Raw genomic sequence first — 20,643 nt, forward strand, 5'->3', positions numbered from 1 at the left:
ATGTGGGTTAACACTAACCTGACCCTGTCTCTGAACTTTCTGCCAAATCCCTGATTATTGATGTAAAGTGAAAACTGTGTGAACATTGACAAAAGACTAAAAGTCTTAAAGCTTATTTCCTGGCATTCAACTTAGAATAGAACAGACTGGTCCCCTTCAGTTTAGCAACTGACCCCTGCAGGTTACAAGAGCAGGCCTCTACTTAGAGCATCGTGCACCAAACCCAAAGGAAAAACAGAACCTTCACATGAGATCCCCATACTCAGAGCTGATCGTACTCATTTAACAATGTGGGTGTAAGATGGCATAGTAGCTCACCTTTGTGGCATTCAGAGATAAAGAGGGAGATAGGAGTTGTTGTAGTTTATGTGATTGTCATGAAATCTGTAGTTATTTCAACTAAAAAATAAAAGTGACCAGGGTACCTTAGAATTGTGAGTTAGCAAAAATAATGCTCAATAGTTTGTTAATGGTATTCTACTGTAAAAGTCAGTCTGTTAATGGAAAAAAAAGGTTGCTTTAAATTGGATTTCATGGTACATTTAGTCTTTCAGTAGTGGTGTTCCATGGCCTGTTTTTCATGTGCCCCACAAACAGTTTCAACTTCTGTATCACCAGCAGCCACCTTCAGGCCAGTTTTGGTATTGACTTAAGGTTTCAAATTTGTGACTGTGATGACTCACAAATTAAGTTCCTTGGGGCAGAAGTCAGTAGATGCTACATTTATTTATTCATATGATGAAAATGTGCCAGATTTAGGCAAAAGGCAATCCCTCGGCAGGTTGGTGTTAATGCAAGTTGATAGTACTTCATCATAATAAGCATCGTTTTCATGTTTATCAGAAAGAAGACCTGTGAATCACATGAAATACATCCATGAAATATGTCTGACTACAAGAAGTAGGATTCTTGAAAACCCCACAACAAAATGATTGCTGGGAACTACGCCAATAACCTCACAATGTTTCAGAAAAAACTTAATTTGATGAGCTTAGTGAACAATCAGCAGGACATTCATTAAAGGGACTGTGTTTGATTGACAGCTCCTTCTCTCACCTCTTAGCTGTGTTGCACTGCTGGTGGTGGGCCTTTTCACAGATGACATTTTGTCATGTCACAGTAGGAAAAGTGCAAGTGTTATAAAAAAAAATCCAAGGTACTAAAAAATTAAATTAATGTCTGACTTCCATTTAGCTGCTTCAGTTTCAGGGGCCCGTTATTGTGCATACTGGCTCAATGTCACACTGTTTCTCAAGTCAAAATGTCTGCTGTGAAAAATACCCAGCCTCAGGTCTAAGTAACCAGAGTAATTAGAGACACCTGTGTGGATGTGTGGTAACATCTGAATGTTGTCACTGGAAATTTATTATTGACTTGCAACTTTTCACAAACTCACTGGATAATGAAATTTTAAAGTGCAACCAACATCCTAGTTATAACTTTCTGCCAGTATGAATATTTCTGTTAAAGCTAGAAAACATTTGATGCTGCTGGTTCACTGGCTTTAGTTTACATTAACCCATTTGTGCCCAGATTTTTTTCAGAGTTGTAAGGTATATCATTCTATCAGTTGAGTCCCTCTGAATCATGTTATGTATTTATATTTTCCATTTTGTACTTTGTTTTGAAGAAAATAGCATTTTTATGACTGGCAACAATTGTTGCCAGTCATAAAAATTGTTGCCAGTGTTGCCAGTGGGGCAAAACGGGTTAAGATTAGATTTAAAGTAATAGTTTGACATTTTGGGAAGTAGGCTTCTTCACTTTATTGTTGAGAGTTAGGTGAGAAAATTGATACCACCCTCGTGTCTATGCAAAATATTTCTTGGCGGTGACCAGGGTTGCCCCAGATTCTCCTCTGACGGCCCAGGAACAGATCCTGGCTAAGAAATGTTCTGGCTCACAACCCTCTGTAAAACATAGTTTTTTCACTTTGGTTTTTGTACAAATTAAACAAACAAGATATAATGTGTAGCTTCATATTTAGCAAACAGACATAAGAGTGGTATCAAGCCTCTCATCCAATTCCTATCAAGAAAGCAAAAAGTTTATTTTCCAAAATGTCAAACTATTCCTTGAACACTTCTGGAAAATGGGAATGGGTTATCATGAGTTTATTTTGGAAAGCAGTTTTTCAGATGATCCTTTTAAAAAGCTTGTTGAGCTGCTGGCTGGTGTTTTTCTTGAACAGAGAAGCTGAATAGGATCAGCTTCTTTGTCTTGACTGTACCTCTCCGTTTTCAATTCAGTTTATTTATATCGCGCCAAATCATAACATACATTATCTAAATGCACTTTACAGTGTAACAATATTATAAGAGAGAAACCCAATAAAAAAAACCACCATGAGCAAGCATTTGGCAACAGCTGAGAGGAAAAACTCCCTTTTAACAGGAAGAAACAGCTGACTGGATCCTGCTACTCTAGAGTTGGAGATAGCTTCAGAATGAGGACAGAGAGGAGAAATCTCTGACAACAGCGGTCCAGAATTTAACTGTCAGTTTCTTCTCTCAGATCTGTCGTCTCCAGAGGCACCTGTCTGCTGGGGAGCACCAGCAGGACCTGTTCCAAGACCAGCCAGCCATGTTTGTGTCCCAACACTCTCAGCCACCCACACAGAGTCTGGTGGAGCTGATCCAGCTCTGTGGAGGAACAGTGTGCAAGACTGTGCGGCAGGCGGGTATCTGCATAGGGAGGTACAGCGGCAGGAGACCAGAGGGAAGCAGGATCCTGTCAGAGCAGTGGGTGCTCGGTAAGATATATTCTGTTAATTTCTGTTTTAAAACTCTAAACTCTTTTATCATGTCACTAATAATTGTTTCTCTCACTTTTTTTTATTTCAGATAGTATAACACATTTGAAACAGCTGTCATATGATAACTACGATTTGGAGTGAAAGCCGGTCAATGTTTTTTTTGCTGTGAAGTTTAGTTTTGTAAATTTTATGCACAGTGCCTGGCCACGCCACACATACCCTCCCTCTCCACCTTACAGTTTCCCTCCTTTGCAGGTATCATCTTGTTTTGCAAATGTGTTTTAAAACTTCAAATAAATCCTCTCAAATATTCTATTTTTGAAGACTTTTAGTCTCTGGTTACCATGGAATCGTCATACTTCAAACGACTGACCATTCAGCAATGTATTAGTGTGTTTTGGAACAGCTTTAACATAATGTATGGCAACCCTTCATTAATTGTATTTTTTTTATTATTATTATGTAGCAACCACTACTGTGAACCAGTGTGTTTTCCTCAACAAGTGACTTCGTAACAATGTGATTTTAAAAATACTTCCTGAGCCAGCTCAAAACTCTAAAGGAGATAGAGATAAAGAATACTATATCCTTTAGAGAAATGTTTTGTGATGTCATCGTTAATAAAAACTTGTTAAACTTTTAAAAATTTCTTGGTTTGTCATATTGTGTCAAAACAGTTGTTTAAGAATCAATTTGATTGATCAGCAGTTGACAACTGTACACACACTGCAGATGCCCTCGGGTTCAAAACTAAGGTCATGTTTTTTGTGATGTTATTTTAAGTCTTATTATGCCTCCGCGCCGGCGACAGCCAGAGAACGATATCTCAGTAACACCTTGGTGGAATTTCTTAAAATTTGGCACAAACATTCACTTGGACACAAGGACGAACTGATTAGATTTTAGTGGTCAAAGGTTGAGGTAGTATTTTATATGACTCTGGATAAATAGGCACGTAATGTGAAACTAGTCTGAGTGGTGAAGGCAGTAATTCTGATTGAGGTTGAATTGTGATGAGGTTAATTTAACTGTGGATGTGCGAAATGTTTTCATAATGATAGTGTAATGAATGTAGCACCCTTTTGAGAAACACAACTTGATTTTGAAAAGGATAAAACACAATTGTGAGATAGATCAGTTTGTCAAACCTTAACAGCTTGATGTATGTAAGACTTGTCAGTCTTGTTTAAGCAGCAGAGAGGGAAAGTAACAACTTTATTCAATAAGATACTGATGTAAACCAGGATTTTAGTTTAGTCATATACTTGCATGACTACATATACATGCAGACATATGATATGACTAATAGCATATTGGGCTACACCCTCTGTTATCGCCCCACCTTGAGTGCAAACACTACTAAATCATATCTAATTGTGTCAGATTGAATGGTTTTTCACAAAGTTATATAAAAGTCAGTATAATGTATAGTATAATATAATATAGTATAATAGGTGAGTCACCAGGAATCACCTGCTGTAGGTATAGGCTATGTAATGTTGAACACCTTCTAAACATGCATTGCATGTTACGTATTTTAATGTTTCCATGTTTAAATGTAATTTGTAATGGAGCTCATACAATAAGAAGATAAAAATAATGGAAGCGCCAGGAAAACCATTGATTGCTTTGAAGGTAGGTAAAAACATTCATATATGTAAGGCACTAAAATATGTCTCCTCTTGTGTGTAAAAGTTGATGCTTTGGAAAAATAAATAAATAAAAAAATCTAATAACTCAAGGCCCACTTGGTACCTTTTTCCCAGCCTTTGAATTACATCTCATAGTCTTCCTCAATGGATGGATTTTATTCAGTTGTCATTATCATGCTTCAAATATGTTCATACATCATTGAGCTTTCTCCACGACAACGGAGCAAAGGGCATCTACTGAAAAAGATTGTGAATGGGGTTTAAAGCTCTGGCAAAATGCTGAGTGAGTTGACCTCAGATTAAGATTTTTATTTTAGATTGATCTTGTCAGTCTCTTCTGCTCTTTGAAATGAATGTTTTTGCACATGCTAAAATAAATAAATTTTAAAAAAGTGGTATGTTCCTTTAACATTAGACCGCCCATTAGTCGGCCTCTTTACGTCACTTGACCAATCATCTTCGTCGATGTTACAGAGTGTCGTTACGTAGGGAGGCGTGTGTGACATTTGCTGCAGGAAGCTAGTTCAGGAACAGCTAACCGGATGAAGACGAAGAACTAGGGAAGGAAATAGAAAATATTTTGTCTTTTAATAACTTAGCTGACGTTTAGGTTAGACTTTGGTGCATTATCCACATCAGAGGAGACTGTTTAAGTCAAATGTAGCGTTAGTTAAAACTTCCTCTGTGGTGTTACACACATCAGACAGTGGGCTAACGCTTTCACTTAACTTGTACAGTAAATGCACGGAGTTAAGGTGGAGGTCGTTTCTGGTTTGCTGCACTGAGATGATGATGCTAATCGGATAACAGATGTTAATTTCGTTTATTGCATCGCAGCATGAGTGGACGTTAGCGCTTAGACCGACTTGGCTTGCTGCGTTTTGCACACTAGGTTAATATTAGCTTTAGCCAGCTAGCTCCTCACTCCCCTCTTGCTGCAGCTTTCTCACTTTCTTATGCTGACTTGTGAGGACAGGTGTGCTGAAAGTAGGCCAGGTGTGGCGTGGGACAGATAGTCTGTAACTTAGCCACAGTGCCCGGGGAGTGTGGTACCAAAACCAGCAGTCTGCTTCAGGGATTTTTGTTACTTTAGTCGTGCCAGAGGGAGGGGGATCATGCTGCTCTCTTTGGTTGTGCACACTTACTCGCTGCGGTACTGGTTTCCAGCCACGATCATGCTGGGGACAGCCCCAGCTTATCTGCTGTCATGGGGAGCATGGCGTTTACTTTCAACGGTCTTACCAGCGAGACTGTATCACAGGCTGGACGACCGGCTGTACTGCATCTACCAGAGTATGGTCCTCTTCTTCTTTGAAAACTACACAGGAGTTGAGGTGAGTGATTCTTCACTTACTGTTAAAGAAATGGGTGGGGAAATGTCTTGTCTAAAAATAGAAATAAAGTGACACGGTCACAAGTGACAGCTGCTTCTGACTTCCGTGCCTGCAGATTTGAACTCGCAATTGATATTACTTGTACACTCCACGCTTATCAGTGCATTCTTTGCAGGGTAAAATAGTACAAGGTAAATTGGAGCTAGACAACAGGACTGATCAGCAAGATCCTGATGAACCTGATGCAAAGCAAGAAAGTCTGCATTCTTTTGTCCTGTTGTTGCCACTCCTTTTACACTTGGTATTTTTCTACTTCAGGTCGAGCTCAAAAACAGGAATGATAGTGTTGTTGCTGTTGTAATCTTAGTCTCTGATATGATGTTGTTTGTGTAGTAAACTGCCTGCTCTGTCCCTCCAACTGAAGGATTGGATTGGAAGGGACTTTTTTTTTTTTTTTTAAATAAATCCTCTTGGGTTTATTGAAAAGGTTTAGTTTTCGTAAAAAAAAAAAAAAAAAAGGTCAAAATAAGTCTGGACTGGAATGAAATCCCTGATGCAGTTTAAATACTTATTTATCAAACAAAATAAATGTCAGTCTCATTGTAGAACGAATTTGCAAATTGATGACTATCCAGGGCATCTTTAACTCACTTTTGTTCCTTTCTCTGTAGATTGTTATATATGGAGATATACCAAAGAACAAAGAGAACGTGATCTACCTGTCTAATCATCAATGTACAGGTAATATATTTGAATATTTGTAAAAAATGAGTCCAGCACAAAGCACCGTGTAAATATCTAATATATCAATGGCCTTTATTGCAGCTGACTGGATCATTGCTGACATGCTCGCCATCAGGCAGAGTGCTATTGGTCATGTCAGATATGTCCTTAAAGATGGACTTAAGTGGCTCCCACTTTATGGATGGTATTTCTCTCAGGTAATGCAACTCTGTGAGTATTTGGATGTCATTTTGTAGAGAAGATGTAAATGAAACATTAGTCACATTCCTCACTGCAGTTTCAATCAGTTTATTTCTCTCTTTCAGCACGGAGGAATCTATGTGAAACGAAGTGCAAAGTTTAACGAAAAGGCGATGAAGAAGAAGCTTCTCACTCAGACTCAATCTGGAGCACCGGTGAGTACACTTCATTAATTAGCCTCTTGACGACATGCATATTTACTTTATAAGGTAGACGTGCTGTCAGCCGGTATGTTCCCAAAATCAAAGTCGTACAACGTAAAACCTTCAAAACCTAAATTCAGATTTTACTCTCATGGTCTTCCAAAACCCTGTCTTCCAAAAATTCCTTCTTATCCTACTTGTAATTAGGACATTGACGTGTACGAACAGAACATCATGAACTGAAATGGATAATTACACATTGGATCATGAAGGTCCCTTTACAGTGTGTGTTATTGTGTGTCGAAAGGGCTTGTTTTTAATCACTTTTTTGGATTAAACTGGGGAAGATTAGTGCCTCTCTCTCTCTCTCTCTCTCTCTCTCTCTCTCTCTCTCTCTCTCTCTCTCTCTCTCTCTCTCTCTCTCTCTCTCTCTCTCTCTCTCTCTGTGTGGCATACACTATGACAAGCTTAAAAGTTTAAACATAATCAGTTGTCACAAGGACAAAAATTCAGTAAATAATAGTGAGCTTGGAAATAACCAGAATTATACCTGAAATAAATGTACTGATTTTAAATTATATAAATTTTTAACAACGACCCAGTTTGACTGGAAAATAAATTGTTCAGATAAAGCTCAGCACTCACGTACCAGCCGATTCCAGTAATTCACGAATAAGTTATGAAACCTTCAGTCAACAATGCTGCATTGTTTCATCATTTGTAAATGTGAGCATATTCTTATTGCTGAAAAAGTCTTTATAGCCTCAGTGTTTTGCAGAAGATGAAAAATAATTCTAGCATATATTCATAAAGTGCTTGTGCTAAAGTGAATTATCAGAAGGGTACAACTATCTGGTAATTGTTGACCTTAAAGAGAACAACACACTTGTATCAAATTTTCATGTAATTTTTATGAAAGTAGGAAAGGAGGAAGTGATACAGTGTAAGACCTGAAGAGTAGGAGGAGATTGCTTCACCCAAAACTCAGTTCAGTTACAATCTAAAATGATTTTTAAAAATGGAGGCGATTTAAAACTGTATCATGTTTTCTTTGATAGAGGTTCAGCACCATGTCTTGATTCCACTTTGGCCAATGCATGAACAACCAAAAGTGAAGAAGCTTTCATTTCATGTGTTTTTCTCCCCACAGATGTACCTTGTCATCTTCCCAGAAGGAACTCGGTATAATCCAGAGCTCAAGAAGGTTATCGCTGACAGTCAGGCTTTTGCTACGAAAGAGGGTACTGGCATGACAACAGTTAACAGATAATTCTACCTGCTCAGTCCATAAAACAGTGGACTAAGTTGTTTTGTGTGACCTGTGGTCACCCTTGCAAGCTACTATTTGACCTATGAGCATCACCTGCATATGGACCTATGAAATTCTTGATTCCAAAGCCTAGTTTTCAGTTTCAACTGTGGATCATTAAAATCCTGGATTAAAAAGTACAAAATAATCTATTTAAAATGAAAGGCAGAAACAGAAACAACCTCAAAAACTCATATTCCATTTTTTGACATCACAATTATCTTTATGTACAATGCAGTACAGTTTTTAGGACAGTCATCTTTATGCCCGTTTGTTAAAGTATTGATTAATAGAGCTTTATAGACATCAAAACTACCATATTCATTTATATCTTCACTGAAGTACTGGTGTGGTGCCAGGCATATTTATGAGCTTCCACCAAAACTGCTTATTAGATATTCAGCTGATGTTTTGAGGAATAAATGGACTTGGCTGCTGGTCAGTAAGAGAATTTAGTCCTCACTCACAGTAGTGAAAAGAGTCTGTCTGGCAGAGATGTCTCTTCTGGTTAGTTTTGTCACATGAGGAAGTGAAATTAACTGAATTATAGGGTGCTTGCATTTGACTGCAGTGCACATTTCATTACAGCTGTAAGTTTTTTACCATTAAACACATTAGTTGTATCGTCATAATTATTGTGATTCGTTTGTGCAGTGTGGTGTTCACATCAGCTCACAAACTGTATCCGTTCTGCAGAGATTAAGCCTATCTCTGGACCACAGCTCTGAATATCACCTTCCCCCATTAATCCAAATAAATCGCTCTGGAGAGCCAACATGTGCACATGACATTATCTGCTATTAGTGAGGTATTAGTGTGCAGAGGATGGTGCCACATCAACAGAGGGACAGACAGTGCAGAGACTGGCCCAAACACAAGCATTCAAATTGAAATACTGTTTCATGATGCATTTCTATCACCTAACATATACATTTTTAACACTTGCTCTCAGTTCTCTTTCTTTTTTTTAGGCTAATATGGCATACTTCCTTGTTACGCTGTCAATGAACTTGTTATATTTCCTATGTCCTTACCATAGGACTGGCTGTTCTGAAGCACACACTCACACCCAGGATGAGAGCCTCTCACATAGCCATTGAGACCATGAAGGGCCACCTGGACGCTGTCTATGACATCACAGTGGCCTACGAGGGAACGCTGGCTGCCTCCGGTCAAAGAAGACCTGCACCATCAATGCCAGGTGAGCAAGCATCTGAGGTTGGCCACAGACATTCAGCTTTTAGTCCACATGTTCCCAAAAAAAAAAAGAAGCAACTTTGTCTTCGCTTGCCTTCATGTAACCAATGCTACCGGTCGACTCCAGCACAACAGTGCTCCAATCACATTTTTAGTTGCCAGTTTTTGCTGATGACAATTGAAATTCTGGTTATCCTATGAGGATACAGGAACACATATGTTAATGCAAGATGCAGTGCATACACATTGTTACTGGCAACATGTTTGTTTAAATTTCTATATTGAGATCTGATCACAGTCCTGGCAGAATCAACATAACAGGAAGGCTTGTTAATACTAGCTATAAATGCAAGAAACAGATGTCAGATGAAGATCACATGGTAACACACCAGTTATTCAGTTAATGATTTGGTCTATGAAACATCACAGAACAATGAAAAATGCCCATCACAACACTATAGAGTGGAAGACAATGCAATCAAAGTTCTTGTTTGTCTGACCAAAAGTCAAAATATTGAATTTATACTTAAAGCAGCAAATTCTCACAATCACACAGTCTTGAACCAGCAAATGTTTTTTTTTTTCCGTCATGTTGACTTTTTTGTTTGAAAGAACACAAAATTAATCAGTTTTCAAAATAGTTGCTGATTTTTTATCTATATAAACTTGTAATTGCAGCTGTAATCCATATGAAATATACAAACTGATAATACAAATCAACACCTTTCACAATAAATTACATAATGACAATACAGTTAGCTACAGCATCACCCTTATCTGCATGAATTTACTAACAAATTAGAATCATATGTACATATGATATATACGCAACAAAACATTACATATGACAAGAGAGGATAGACACAGACAAGCTCTGAGAAATTAAGTAGAACCCTAAAGGACAAGTAATTTAAAGACAAACATTATTTGATTTATAAAGTTGTCAGTGCCATCTTCCCACATGAAACCTGATAACAATAATAAAAAAGCATGTAAATACCAGTTATTGATGCAGGAGATGTGATTTGTCCATCACAGAGATACAAATAGCGTTTTAACACCATGTATAAACAAAGTCACACACAGTCACACACAGACTTAATGCGTCTGCTTCTATTTTCTGTTTATCACTGCATCCAGAGTCTTGCAGGCGTTCTATTATCAATCCTGCTACATTGTGCACTCCCTCAGTAATTAATCACATAGCAAACATTACCTTTTAACAGACGTGTCTTCCTGTAAACAGCTGGACTCCATGTTTTGGAGTTTTTGATTATTCTGTGTTCCTGGCTGTTCAACAAGCTCTGTTTGAATGTTAAAAAAAAAAAAACATCCCGTTTCTGTCAGGAATAAACATCAATGTGTTTCTTGCAAACAGAACAGAGAGAACAGAAAAGCATTCTTCTCAACACGCACTTCCTGGCACCATGTGGTGAAGGTGACTTTAGTGATTTCACATGGAGACGGAAGTGGTGGAAGCTCTTAACTGTGGAGTCATAATGGGGCATATGGATGCACGTGGTTTCATGCAATTTCCTTAGCTGATTATTGGAAATGTTAACAATCGATAGTCAGTCAATCACTGAAAACTGACACAATATAAAGTGCATGTTTTTCTATAATAACATTTTTAAACTACTGGTGTGGCTCAATCAATTTAAAATATAATATGTCATTATAAATTATAATTATATATACAAGATAATGTCCCTAAGTGAACACTTAATAAAACTCCATTTTGTTGCTTTTGAGCGAATGGCGAGACAAGTACAAAATATTAGATGTAGCAAATTATGCTTTTCTGTTATATTTTATCTTCTACAGGTGTATTTAATAAACTGTATTTTCATTTAATTCAGGATGGCATGTTAATTTGATGGTGGCATTTCATTAACAGTGTTTACTGCTCTTTCAAGTAAGCTCAGTTTTTAAACTCTGAGCCAGTAGTTGTGTTCTTGCATTATTCCAAAATCAATATGTGGTCTAGGACGCTGTCTTGGTGCAAAGTAATCATGCTGAACAAATTTTTTTTGGTGAAAACAAAAACAGAGACGGGATAATAGAAGCTAAGTCTCTCCAGATCACAGAGCAGAAATAGTAATGAAACTTAGTGTAGCAAATTATGTGCCATCAAGTATTTCTTATGTCAGTGAATAGGCCCCCTGCACCTCTCTTGTAGCTGTTTAGTTTCCTCTTTCTATGCAGACGTCTCCAGATATTAAAGATTCCATCTCTCCGATTTTCAGCTCCGCTAGAGTTTGTTTTTTCAAAATCAGGAGGAATTGTTTGTCACTCCAGACCGAAGAGTTGATTTCCTTCATCTCCTCCAGGTTGTTGTTTTTAAAGTGTGTTTTGGAACATTGTTCTGCTCAAACACACATGACCTGCAGTGGAAGCTCAGCTTTCTTTTAGTAGGTTCATTGAGTTGCCAGTGTTCATTAAAGTGGCACATATTGTGTCCGAAGGTCAATTTATATCCGTGCGGCAGCTGATGGAGGTGCGCTATCTCTCCGCCAGTGAAGCAATCCTTCGCTGCTGACTTCGATCAAGTTTCCTCTTTTGGCCGCAGAGCCAAGTTTCCTGATAATATTGCATGTTGTGGAAACAGGAACTTGAAGGTCTCTGGGGATACACGTGTAGCCTTGAGCGTTCACACTTGGTTACATTTTTATATCTGACCTTCTCAGACACTTTGGTTCTCTTTCTCAGCTTGTCATCGTGACAGTTTGATTTGGCTTGAGAATGAAAACATTTCAACTTATTTACTGTAGAAAAATGTTTTGGTATCATTAAACAAATATTATTTCATTAAAATTTTAACATTATTTCATTTCAGATGTTAAGTTGGACTCTCTACATTTAAACTTGACGCAGACTTTAGACACAGGTTTTGAGCAGATTTTATATGTGCTCTTGTTTGACAATCAGTTATGTAACTATTGAGACCAACGCGCTGCTGTACCTCAGGGGTCTTTGCTCAAAGGGACTTGGCATCACAGCGTCATGGCAGCTCTACTCTATCACTGTCACCTCGTGTTGATTTTAAATGCTTACTCTACGTGCCGTTTTGCTGAAAGGCTTTTCCTGTTTTTGTTTAGTCTCTTTATTTTCTGTGTTTGACAGAATTCCTGTGTAAAGAATGTCCCCGTGTCCACATACACTTCGACCGTGTGGACATAAAGGAAATTCCTCCAGAGCCAGTGTTTTTCCGCAGGTGGCTGCACGAGCGGTTCGAAATCAAGGACCGGTAAGTGTGTGTGGGTGGAACAATTAATCATGCTGAAATTGTATGTTATTCAATCAATACGTAAACTGCTGTGAGGTTTTTAAATGTTATGCTTCCGAACTCCATCAGTTCCAAGTACAGATATGTATCTTGGCTTCTGTTTGACTCTAAGAAAACCTGAAAATAATGCAGTCTTCTAGCTTACTCTAAACATCTGATTATGTGCAGTTCCCTGTAGTATAAAGATATAATAATCTAAAGATGAGTTAATCTGGTTCATGGAGGAAGAATAAATAAAAAAGGTCATAATTCAGGGTAGCAAAATCCATATTAAAGACAATATGAACATTTGAATTTACAAGACAGACATGTGACAACTGAAAATGGGAAATGCTCCTCAAGCAAGCAAACCAAAATATAATATCAAATTGAGTCTGTTTGACATTTGAGTTAATTGTCAGTGGAGCAGCAGAGCCTTGTGTCTTTTGTGTCTAAAAACTGACAGTTTGAGGAAATCTTAACATGAACTTTTCATGTTGTTTCATTTGCAGAGTCACATAAGTGAAAGAAGGTGGTTGTGTTTTAGATATTATTTCAATAAAGTCATAGATATTTCATTACAAGTTTCCCTAGGGTTGCTAATCACCAATAAAAGTTAAATTGATTGGAGCTGAATGGGTCCAGGGAGAACTGGCCATTGAACTATTTTAATGCATTTTTTAAGTAAAAATGTGTCTTAAATTTAACTTGAACTGAACAATTACTCAATTAAATAAAACAATAAAGAGAAGATTAATCTAATTAAACTTGTAAATTATTGAGCTCAACACTGTAAACACCAGGCAAGCCAAAAAAAACCCTGATTCGATTTGTGAGTTTTTGTCAGACCGAGCTGAAATCCTAAGAGTTGTCTCTCTTTTTAAAGGCTGCTGACGGATTTCTATGAGTCGGAGGATGCAGACAAAATTTGCAAGTTCCCTGGGGAAGGCAAACCATCTCCGCTGAACCTCTCGAAAACCCTCCCATCAGTGATGATTTTGGGGGGACTGACACTGCCATTACTGCTGACGGAGAATGGCAGGAAACTGTACGTGAGAACCTGGGTGTACGGGACACTGCTGGGCTGGCTGTGGGTGAACATTTTCCCTTAACGAACAGGGCAGAGGCTGCCACAGTGAGACGCACAAAAGACATGGAGAGACGGTGCCATTTTTCTGTATCACAACAACACAAGGTGTGTTCCAGATGCAGACCAGTATCTGATGAGAGGCTCAGAGATTTATCCCACACGTCTGGCTCACTGTTGACCTTGAGCTGAAAGCTGAGCAGAAATACGGAGAAATCTGAAAAATGAAAGCTCTTTGTGCTACCTGTTCCCCTAGCGTTATTTGGATTTGCAGCCTGAAAAGATGAGAAAACATGAGTGGATTTGCTGAAAAGTATTAGATTTATCAACACCCCCTCCTCCCCCGCTCTACTATGAAATAAACATTACTGCATACTTCTCTAAAGATAAATTTCCCCTAAAAAAATAACTTGCCCCCTTCATCAGATTTAGCCAAATTAGTATTCTTGCATGCTCATTTTTCCATTTGACATTGGCCGGTTTTAAAGCTCTTATATGACATTTGTTTTTGACAGCAAAGTTCGCTGAGTACTCTCAAAACACATTAAATGATGATGGTCAGCTACTGTATGTAACTGACACAGTGTACTAGCCAACTAATGATGGATCAGTAATTATAAAATGCACTGACTCATTGACATTGGTTATAAGGTCTGTTTTTTATGCCAAGTCCATGTAAGGAGAATTATGCACTTTGCTCATTTAAAGTGATGTTTTTACATTAATAGAACATTATAAATGGCATGCACTCCTCTGTAAGGGCACATAACCATGACACCAGCTTCATTGTTTACCATAAATATTCATACAGACATCACTTTGTTTTTTTTTTTATCGATAATGAATGTAGCTGTAAAAACAGATTCATTTATGCATGTATGAAAGAGTACTTTTTAAAAAAAATCCCCATTAATATCCTTAAAAAATACAGTCTAGTGTACATTGTTGAGCAAAGTCCTTGTCACTAAACACTGTCAGATGCCACAGTGTACTCATATAGAGGAATGCATGTTTTAAATACAAATGTTCTACCACTGTAAAATATTGCTTTAACCTTAAAATGTCAGTCATTGCCAAAACCTGATGTATTTTTTGGGGCTAATACATGACAATTCTGTTTTTATCATGGTTTATTCATAGTTCCATAACTTTTATATGCATTTATTACTTCTAATACCGTGTTACAGCTCACTTGAAAGTATCTACCTAGCAAAAAGCTGACAAAGCCATGTTAACAGTATATCACAGGTTTCTGTGCACTCAAAGCCATTTGTATTATAAACATCACTGTATTGTGAAATGCACTGTGTTGTCCATTGTCGTCGTTTACTGTAATGAAACCATAGCATTTTCCACGAGTCACTTTACATGTTTGCCGTCTCGTCGTCCTCCTAGAGTAAGTCTGTAATATGTTTTCCTCGTGGATTGTACAGTAAATCTCATGGTTTTTACATGTCGCTCCAATACCTCACTTGAATAATCCTTCCTTGTTCTTAAATGACCCTTGTCAGCCATTTTATAGTCATTTTTATCCTGACAAGATCAGACTGTAACTCATCAGGAAAAATCTATGTAGACAGTATTTCAATGCCAACTGTTTTTGGAAATGTGTGCCTTCTCTCTGGAGGAGTTGGTCCTCAGCCCTCCCACAGAGGGCCACAGTGGCTCCTTATCCAGCAGGTGACTACATGGAGGCACTCTGCTGGAGCTGCTGCTTATTGCAGTTTGTGGTCACATTGTCTACAGTTCATAGTGGCTTATTTTGCTCTGAGAATGCATTGATTTACACTTTTTGAGGATTATTATTAAACAATGAAACCTTTAATGTGTATAAGTTCTGGAAATGGGGGGGGGGGGGTCAGAGTGAAATAAAGTTGTTTTCTTTTGGGAGAATCATGTCGTTCCTGTTGCCTTACTGTCCTGATGATTATAAAGACATTTTGTTCTCAGTCATAAATATTAGAAGTGCACCAATGTATCTGCATACTACTGGTATAATGTTTTACTACTAGCATTTTACAACAGAAACAAGCATTTAGGGGTCTTCTTTGCAAGCTTCTCATTATGAACAATGTTTTTTAAAAAACTGAAATTCATGCCCGGGGTGCCATTTTCTGTTTAAGACAGATTAAATTATCTTCGGGAGCCATGTTGACCACCCACCTCCACACCTCACTTACTGCTCTCTGTGCAGTGTGTATGCAACATTTTGCCTCCATACTACACATGATACGATTATTAAATGATGTTGGGCCTGCCTTTGTTTCTGGTGAATAGCAGTGAATATACCCTCACAAATTTGCAATTAAATCTTAATTAAATTAAAAACTATTGTATATAGCCTTCATGCAGGCGGATTTAGTTTTTCATAAGTGACTATAATATCCATGTATCCATACATTTTATTACCTCCACCAAGGAGGTTGTGTTTTCAACAATATCAATTCATTTGTTCACGGGATTACACATAAAGTCCTGAACCAATTCACACTGAACTTTGCACTGACATTGACCATGGCTTTGGTGGAGTGTCCCTCTAGTTTAATTTTACTGTTTTGTTTTTTTAATGTATACTTTAAAGTGAGTTAAGTAACTCATGTTTGCAAGTTCTAAAGTGGTCTGAAAATTAAAACCAGACATTCTAAGTTGATTTAACTTGGAATTAACAAAACATACATATTAACAAGAAAATATTAGTTGATTCCAGTAAATTCCTGCATGAAAATTGTATATCAATGTATTATAGGGATCGTATATTTATTTATTGTTTTCATGTATATTACTTTTAATTTTGTTTTCAACAGAAATCTACTCAAATATCAATTTTAATGTTCTGAAATACTACTTTCCCACTTTATCAACGGTCAGCAAACACAGCCCGACACAAGCGACGCATGCGTATTACGGTTTGTGCGGAGTAACGAGGAAGTGCACTGACAGATAGAAGGTAACGTTTCTGTGTGCTGCTGCTCTTTTGTCCGGACTCAAGGTAACAAAACACACCGAGGTCACGCAGCTATGTGTTGATAATGACACACACAATACGCGCTTCACATGGAGCGAATTATTAACGTGAATAAGCGTGGACGTGCGTTTGTGTGAAGGCTTCTTCTGTTGTTGTTTTAATCACAGCGACATCTGGCGGCCTGCCAGGCTTCCTGCTGGTGGACAGGCGACTTGTTTTCCTGAGGAGTTGAGGAAGAATTCAACTTGTTTGTGTTAAAATATAATTGGTGTATATCAAATCGAGGCCGGTGGTTTAAAGAAACCTTCACAGACAAAATGTTGTGGTTCTTCGTGTTTTTGTTGCTTTACTGGGAAAAAGACCAAACCCACTGACAGGTGTTCTGCCAGAGAGTGGTCGTCTGCCAAGCGCACTGCCTGTTGAAGCTGCAACACTCAGTTTCTATGAGTCTACTGCTGATTTATCTGCATCAAACAGTTATAACAGTCTGAATAACAGCTGACTTGTTTAAGTTTGTCTGTTTTTGTGCTTTTTGGAAAATATAAAAAAAATGTGCACTTTAAGATAATCATAATTTATTCCTTCCATCATCTTTTTATATATAAATAAGTATACAGATTCTGTACAATGTGGGGACTAAATCATCTCAAAACTTGAACACATCACTTCTCCTGTGTTTCTGTACAGTTTTGCCATGGCAGTCGACTGGATTGGATTCGGCTATGCTGCAGTCATCGCTTTTGGAGGATTTATGGGATACAAGCGAAAAGGTGAAAAGCTCACTCTTGATGATGTCAAGTATTTCTTTTCGTCTTTTCATTTTGGCAGAATGCTCAACCCAAGAGAATGATTAATCATATTATGTTCATGTGTCTCTTGTTGCACTGTAGCCAGCGTGATGTCCCTGATGGCTGGTTTAGTTTTTGGTGGATTATCTGCTTATGGTGCCTATAACATCTCTAATGATCCAAAGGACATAAAGGTCTCATTGCGTGAGTATGGCTAAGCTTATTCTGATATGCTGATTTTCACCAAAGACTGGTTAAAATGTCCAGCCATTATCATGTCATGGTGTTTTCTGTCTTTCAGTTGCTTCAGGAGTACTCTCAGTAGTGATGGGAATGAGATACAAGAAATCTGGAAAAGTTTTGCCTGCTGGCATCATGTCAGGGCTAAGGTCAGTCGGATTTACTCAACATGCAGAAACCTGAAGAAATTTACTGAACAAAACAAGGACTGTGAAATGAAGTTACAAGTTACTGCATGCTTGTTGTGTTAGTCATTTCTGATTTGCTTTTGTCTCTTTCTTTCAGTTTGTTGATGGTGTTTCGACTGTTACTCCTGATCATGGTGTGAGTGGAGGAACATACACTGACCAGACCAAGGAGACAGTCTGTCTCTCAACGAACAAGCCTTATTTTAAAGGAAATATCATTCCAAATTAATGTGACCAGAAACCTTGTAAAAAGGTTTCCCAGATTTCGTACCCAGTGGGTGTTGAACAGATTTAAGATGAACTCTTATTGCAGTAAATCTTTTTGGTGATCTCATATAACTCCAACCTTTTTCTGTATGAACTTGAATGTATACCTTATGATTCATTTCCAATCTTATCGTCGCAGATTACCACAGATTTATTCCCTCACATTACTGGCAGCACAACATATGTACATGAGCTTTGTGGGTGCCATTGTTTGTCTTGGCAGCGGGTTTACTGTATACACTACAACATCAGTTTTGCAGGCTCCTGAGATATCAAGGATGATAGGCTAAAATATACTAAAATTACTGAAAAAAGGAACAAGACTGAAGGATGAAATTTGGATTCTTAAAGATTCTCACATGCAATGAGATAAAGAATTAAAGTAAATATGTTCCTGTTTTTTTTTTTTTGTAATAACAGCAAAACTAAATAAACGGACGTGATTCTTAAAATTATGCTTTTCTTTTTATGCACCGGGTTTGGTGATAGTTCATTTGGCACAGAACAAAAAATACAGTGGGTTCTCAAATGTTCTTTAAAAATAAATAGTTTATTTAATAAAATTGTTGCATTAAAAACACTGATATGTTTCAAAAGATTTGATTTTTTAGTAGATTTGTTATTTGGTCTTAGTGCAGTATTCATCTGAGCAAATATAATTGTTCTACATGTTGTACATGCTAAGCTGGTATAATGCGACAATCACACTGCCTATGTGTGTAGTGTACCGCATCTGTTACATGGTTCATGGAAATGGTAATTTGACATCGAACACCTCCATGACCGTCTTCACATAGGTTTCGTCTGGCTGTGGCTTCCTCTTGCTGCCTGGCTGCAGGAACCTGCTGATGGCGGGAATCTGAGTCATCCTGCCCTGGAAAGCCTGGTGTGTTTTTGTGCACACATATGAATGTTAACACTACAGAGGGAATTTCATAGGAACAGTGCATCTTGTTGTTGTTCCTTTATATATGCGGGCTTACACATTATGTCACGTTTACCTTGATGTTAGGAAAGTCGGCGAGGATTGCAGGAAATTTCTCCTCCAGCATCAGGGTGCATTCAAGCAGCTCCACATCTGCAAAGCTTAGTTTACCTCCCACCAGGTATATTGGCCCAGACAGCGCCTGAGAGGTTTGTCAAAGATGCGCAATATCTAATTCAGTTATCATAAACAATCAAATATAATCAACATGTCAATTTAACATCTTAAAGAACTTTTAATCTAGATGAATCACTTATTGGAGTATTTTATGTAACACATAGTGTCGGTGTATTGGTACCTTTTCAAACACAGGAAGGTAGCGCTCTTTTGCTTTAGTTTGAATATTGTCCAGTTTTGATTTGACATCTGCGCTGAAGGGCAAAATCATGATCATTTCCATGAGATCGATCAGGCCCTCTGAGTACATGTTGATCCTGAGGGAAAGTATTCACAAATTCTGTAACACATACATCTACTAAAATCACATGATGATAGTAGGCACTCCAATCACTGCGCCAATAAAGTAATGGATCATACATGACGCGGTCTTTAAGATCTTTTCCATGAAGATTGTACTTCTCCGCAATGTAATTCAAGATTGCCTTTGTCTGAACAAGCTTCATGCCATCGATTTCCACCAGAGGAACCTGTTGGAACATGAGCGCTCCATCTGCAGAGGAAACACAGCAGCAGGTCAAACAGGGCGGTGTTCCCGGGGGTAAAACGTAACTATATCTCTGACTATCTGTGTTATAACACATTTTAAACCTTGACCTCCACTTTGCTGTTTCATCCCAGGTTACATCATATGTGGGTTATAGTTCACAGATTTAAAAAAAAAAAAAAAAAAAATTACCACTGAGGAGTTTTTCATACTGCTCACGAGTATTCAGGTAGACCTCATCAAACTGTGAATATGAAGTGAAAGAACAGATCATATTACCAAGAGGTAATATGTCCCTTAAGACAAAAGATTAACACTACCAGACCCTTCACTTACCTCAACTTCTGCAACTGTCAAAAGCCAGCGGATAGACTCCATTTTCCCTCTCCCATTGAAATAGTGCAGCACAACTTTTCCAGCCATTGCTATTGTATTTTGGCAATATGAGCCTGTATATCTAAAAGGAGATTTTAAAAAAAAATGCATATTAAAATATCACAGAAAAAAGACGCATGTTCTAAAGGTGAGTTAGATAATTTCCCATACCTGTGCAACGTCCTGACTTACGCAGAGACACCAGGGTGAAGTGAACAGTAACAGTAAAGGTTAGTGAGAAAAAAAAGTTAAAGGTGGAGATAACACACACAGGCTGTGATTGGTCTGTCCTGGCCAATAGAAACATGGTCATTAACATATTGTCGCTAGATATCATGGGAAAGGGACTCTTACCAGCGGTGTTCAATCGATAATCTCTCTCCAGGCTCGATACAAATATCAAAGTAGTATATGTTTTGCATGTAATCTCGCGAAATATATAAAC

General features: G+C 37.9%; 4 protein-coding genes across 7 annotated transcripts in view; 3 read left to right on the forward strand and 1 right to left on the reverse strand.

Annotated features, from left to right (window-relative positions):
- The window catches only part of mcph1 (microcephalin 1), a 29,614-nt gene extending 26,227 nt beyond the window's left edge, over window positions 1-3,387 (forward strand). For both annotated transcript variants that reach the window (XM_071480795.1, XM_071480796.1), the window contains exons 15-16: window positions 2,515-2,752; window positions 2,844-3,387. In XM_071480795.1, coding sequence (XP_071336896.1) covers window positions 2,515-2,752; window positions 2,844-2,896 — 291 coding nt within the window. In that variant the 3' untranslated portion in view covers window positions 2,897-3,387. The remainder of the gene's footprint in view (window positions 1-2,514; window positions 2,753-2,843) is intronic.
- A 1,506-nt stretch (window positions 3,388-4,893) lies between these two features.
- Window positions 4,894-15,619, forward strand: agpat5 (1-acylglycerol-3-phosphate O-acyltransferase 5 (lysophosphatidic acid acyltransferase, epsilon)). Its single transcript, XM_071480798.1, has 8 exons — window positions 4,894-5,741; window positions 6,413-6,482; window positions 6,567-6,682; window positions 6,791-6,880; window positions 8,019-8,109; window positions 9,217-9,378; window positions 12,498-12,621; window positions 13,526-15,619. Exons 1-8 carry the CDS (start codon window positions 5,523-5,525, stop codon window positions 13,749-13,751), a joined length of 1,098 nt encoding a protein of 365 aa, XP_071336899.1. The 5' UTR covers window positions 4,894-5,522; the 3' UTR covers window positions 13,752-15,619.
- Window positions 15,620-16,619: 1,000 nt separating this feature from the next.
- Window positions 16,620-18,626, forward strand: tmem14a (transmembrane protein 14A). Of its 3 annotated transcripts, XM_071480802.1 has the most exons (6): window positions 16,640-16,715; window positions 16,859-16,959; window positions 17,379-17,461; window positions 17,582-17,683; window positions 17,781-17,868; window positions 18,005-18,626. In XM_071480802.1, exons 3-6 carry the CDS (start codon window positions 17,386-17,388, stop codon window positions 18,045-18,047), a joined length of 309 nt encoding a protein of 102 aa, XP_071336903.1. In that variant the 5' UTR covers window positions 16,640-16,715; window positions 16,859-16,959; window positions 17,379-17,385; the 3' UTR covers window positions 18,048-18,626. The 3 variants fall into 3 exon arrangements, with proteins under 3 accessions (XP_071336902.1, XP_071336901.1, XP_071336903.1); XM_071480801.1 differs by lacking the exon at window positions 16,859-16,959 and having other exon boundaries at window positions 16,620-16,673; XM_071480800.1 differs by lacking the exon at window positions 16,859-16,959 and having other exon boundaries at window positions 16,639-16,715.
- An 83-nt stretch (window positions 18,627-18,709) lies between these two features.
- Window positions 18,710-20,442, reverse strand: LOC139623013 (glutathione S-transferase 3-like). The gene is made up of 7 exons (XM_071480799.1): window positions 20,370-20,442; window positions 20,160-20,280; window positions 20,016-20,067; window positions 19,697-19,829; window positions 19,458-19,593; window positions 19,176-19,301; window positions 18,710-19,057 (listed from the first exon to the last, which is right to left on the reverse strand). The coding sequence occupies exons 2-7, from the start codon at window positions 20,244-20,246 to the stop codon at window positions 18,920-18,922; spliced, it is 672 nt and encodes a 223-aa protein (XP_071336900.1). The 5' UTR covers window positions 20,247-20,280; window positions 20,370-20,442; the 3' UTR covers window positions 18,710-18,919.
- Window positions 20,443-20,643: the final 201 nt, after the last annotated feature.

This window comes from Trachinotus anak, unplaced genomic scaffold, assembly GCF_046630095.1.
Source record: "Trachinotus anak isolate AG129_WGS33_773 ecotype Australia unplaced genomic scaffold, CSIRO_AGI_Tana_v1 ptg000007l, whole genome shotgun sequence".
Taxonomy (NCBI): domain Eukaryota; kingdom Metazoa; phylum Chordata; class Actinopteri; order Carangiformes; family Carangidae; genus Trachinotus; species Trachinotus anak.

Coding starts and splice junctions, on each gene's coding strand:
- agpat5 (XM_071480798.1), top strand. CDS start 5,523: ATGCTGCTCTCTTTGGTTGTGCACACTTACTCGCTGCGGTACTGGTTT. Junction 6,683..6,790: donor ATGGATGGTATTTCTCTCAG/GTAATGCAACTC, acceptor TCTCTCTTTCAG/CACGGAGGAATCTATGTGAA. Junction 8,110..9,216: donor GGCTTTTGCTACGAAAGAGG/GTACTGGCATGA, acceptor TCCTTACCATAG/GACTGGCTGTTCTGAAGCAC.
- tmem14a (XM_071480801.1), top strand. CDS start 17,386: ATGGCAGTCGACTGGATTGGATTCGGCTATGCTGCAGTCATCGCTTTT. Junction 17,684..17,780: donor GGACATAAAGGTCTCATTGC/GTGAGTATGGCT, acceptor TCTGTCTTTCAG/TTGCTTCAGGAGTACTCTCA. Junction 17,869..18,004: donor GGCATCATGTCAGGGCTAAG/GTCAGTCGGATT, acceptor TCTTTCTTTCAG/TTTGTTGATGGTGTTTCGAC.
- LOC139623013 (XM_071480799.1), bottom strand. CDS start 20,246: ATGGCTGGAAAAGTTGTGCTGCACTATTTCAATGGGAGAGGGAAAATG. Junction 19,594..19,696: donor GATCTTAAAGACCGCGTCAT/GTATGATCCATT, acceptor ACTTTCCCTCAG/GATCAACATGTACTCAGAGG. Junction 19,302..19,457: donor ACCTTCCTGTGTTTGAAAAG/GTACCAATACAC, acceptor CAAACCTCTCAG/GCGCTGTCTGGGCCAATATA.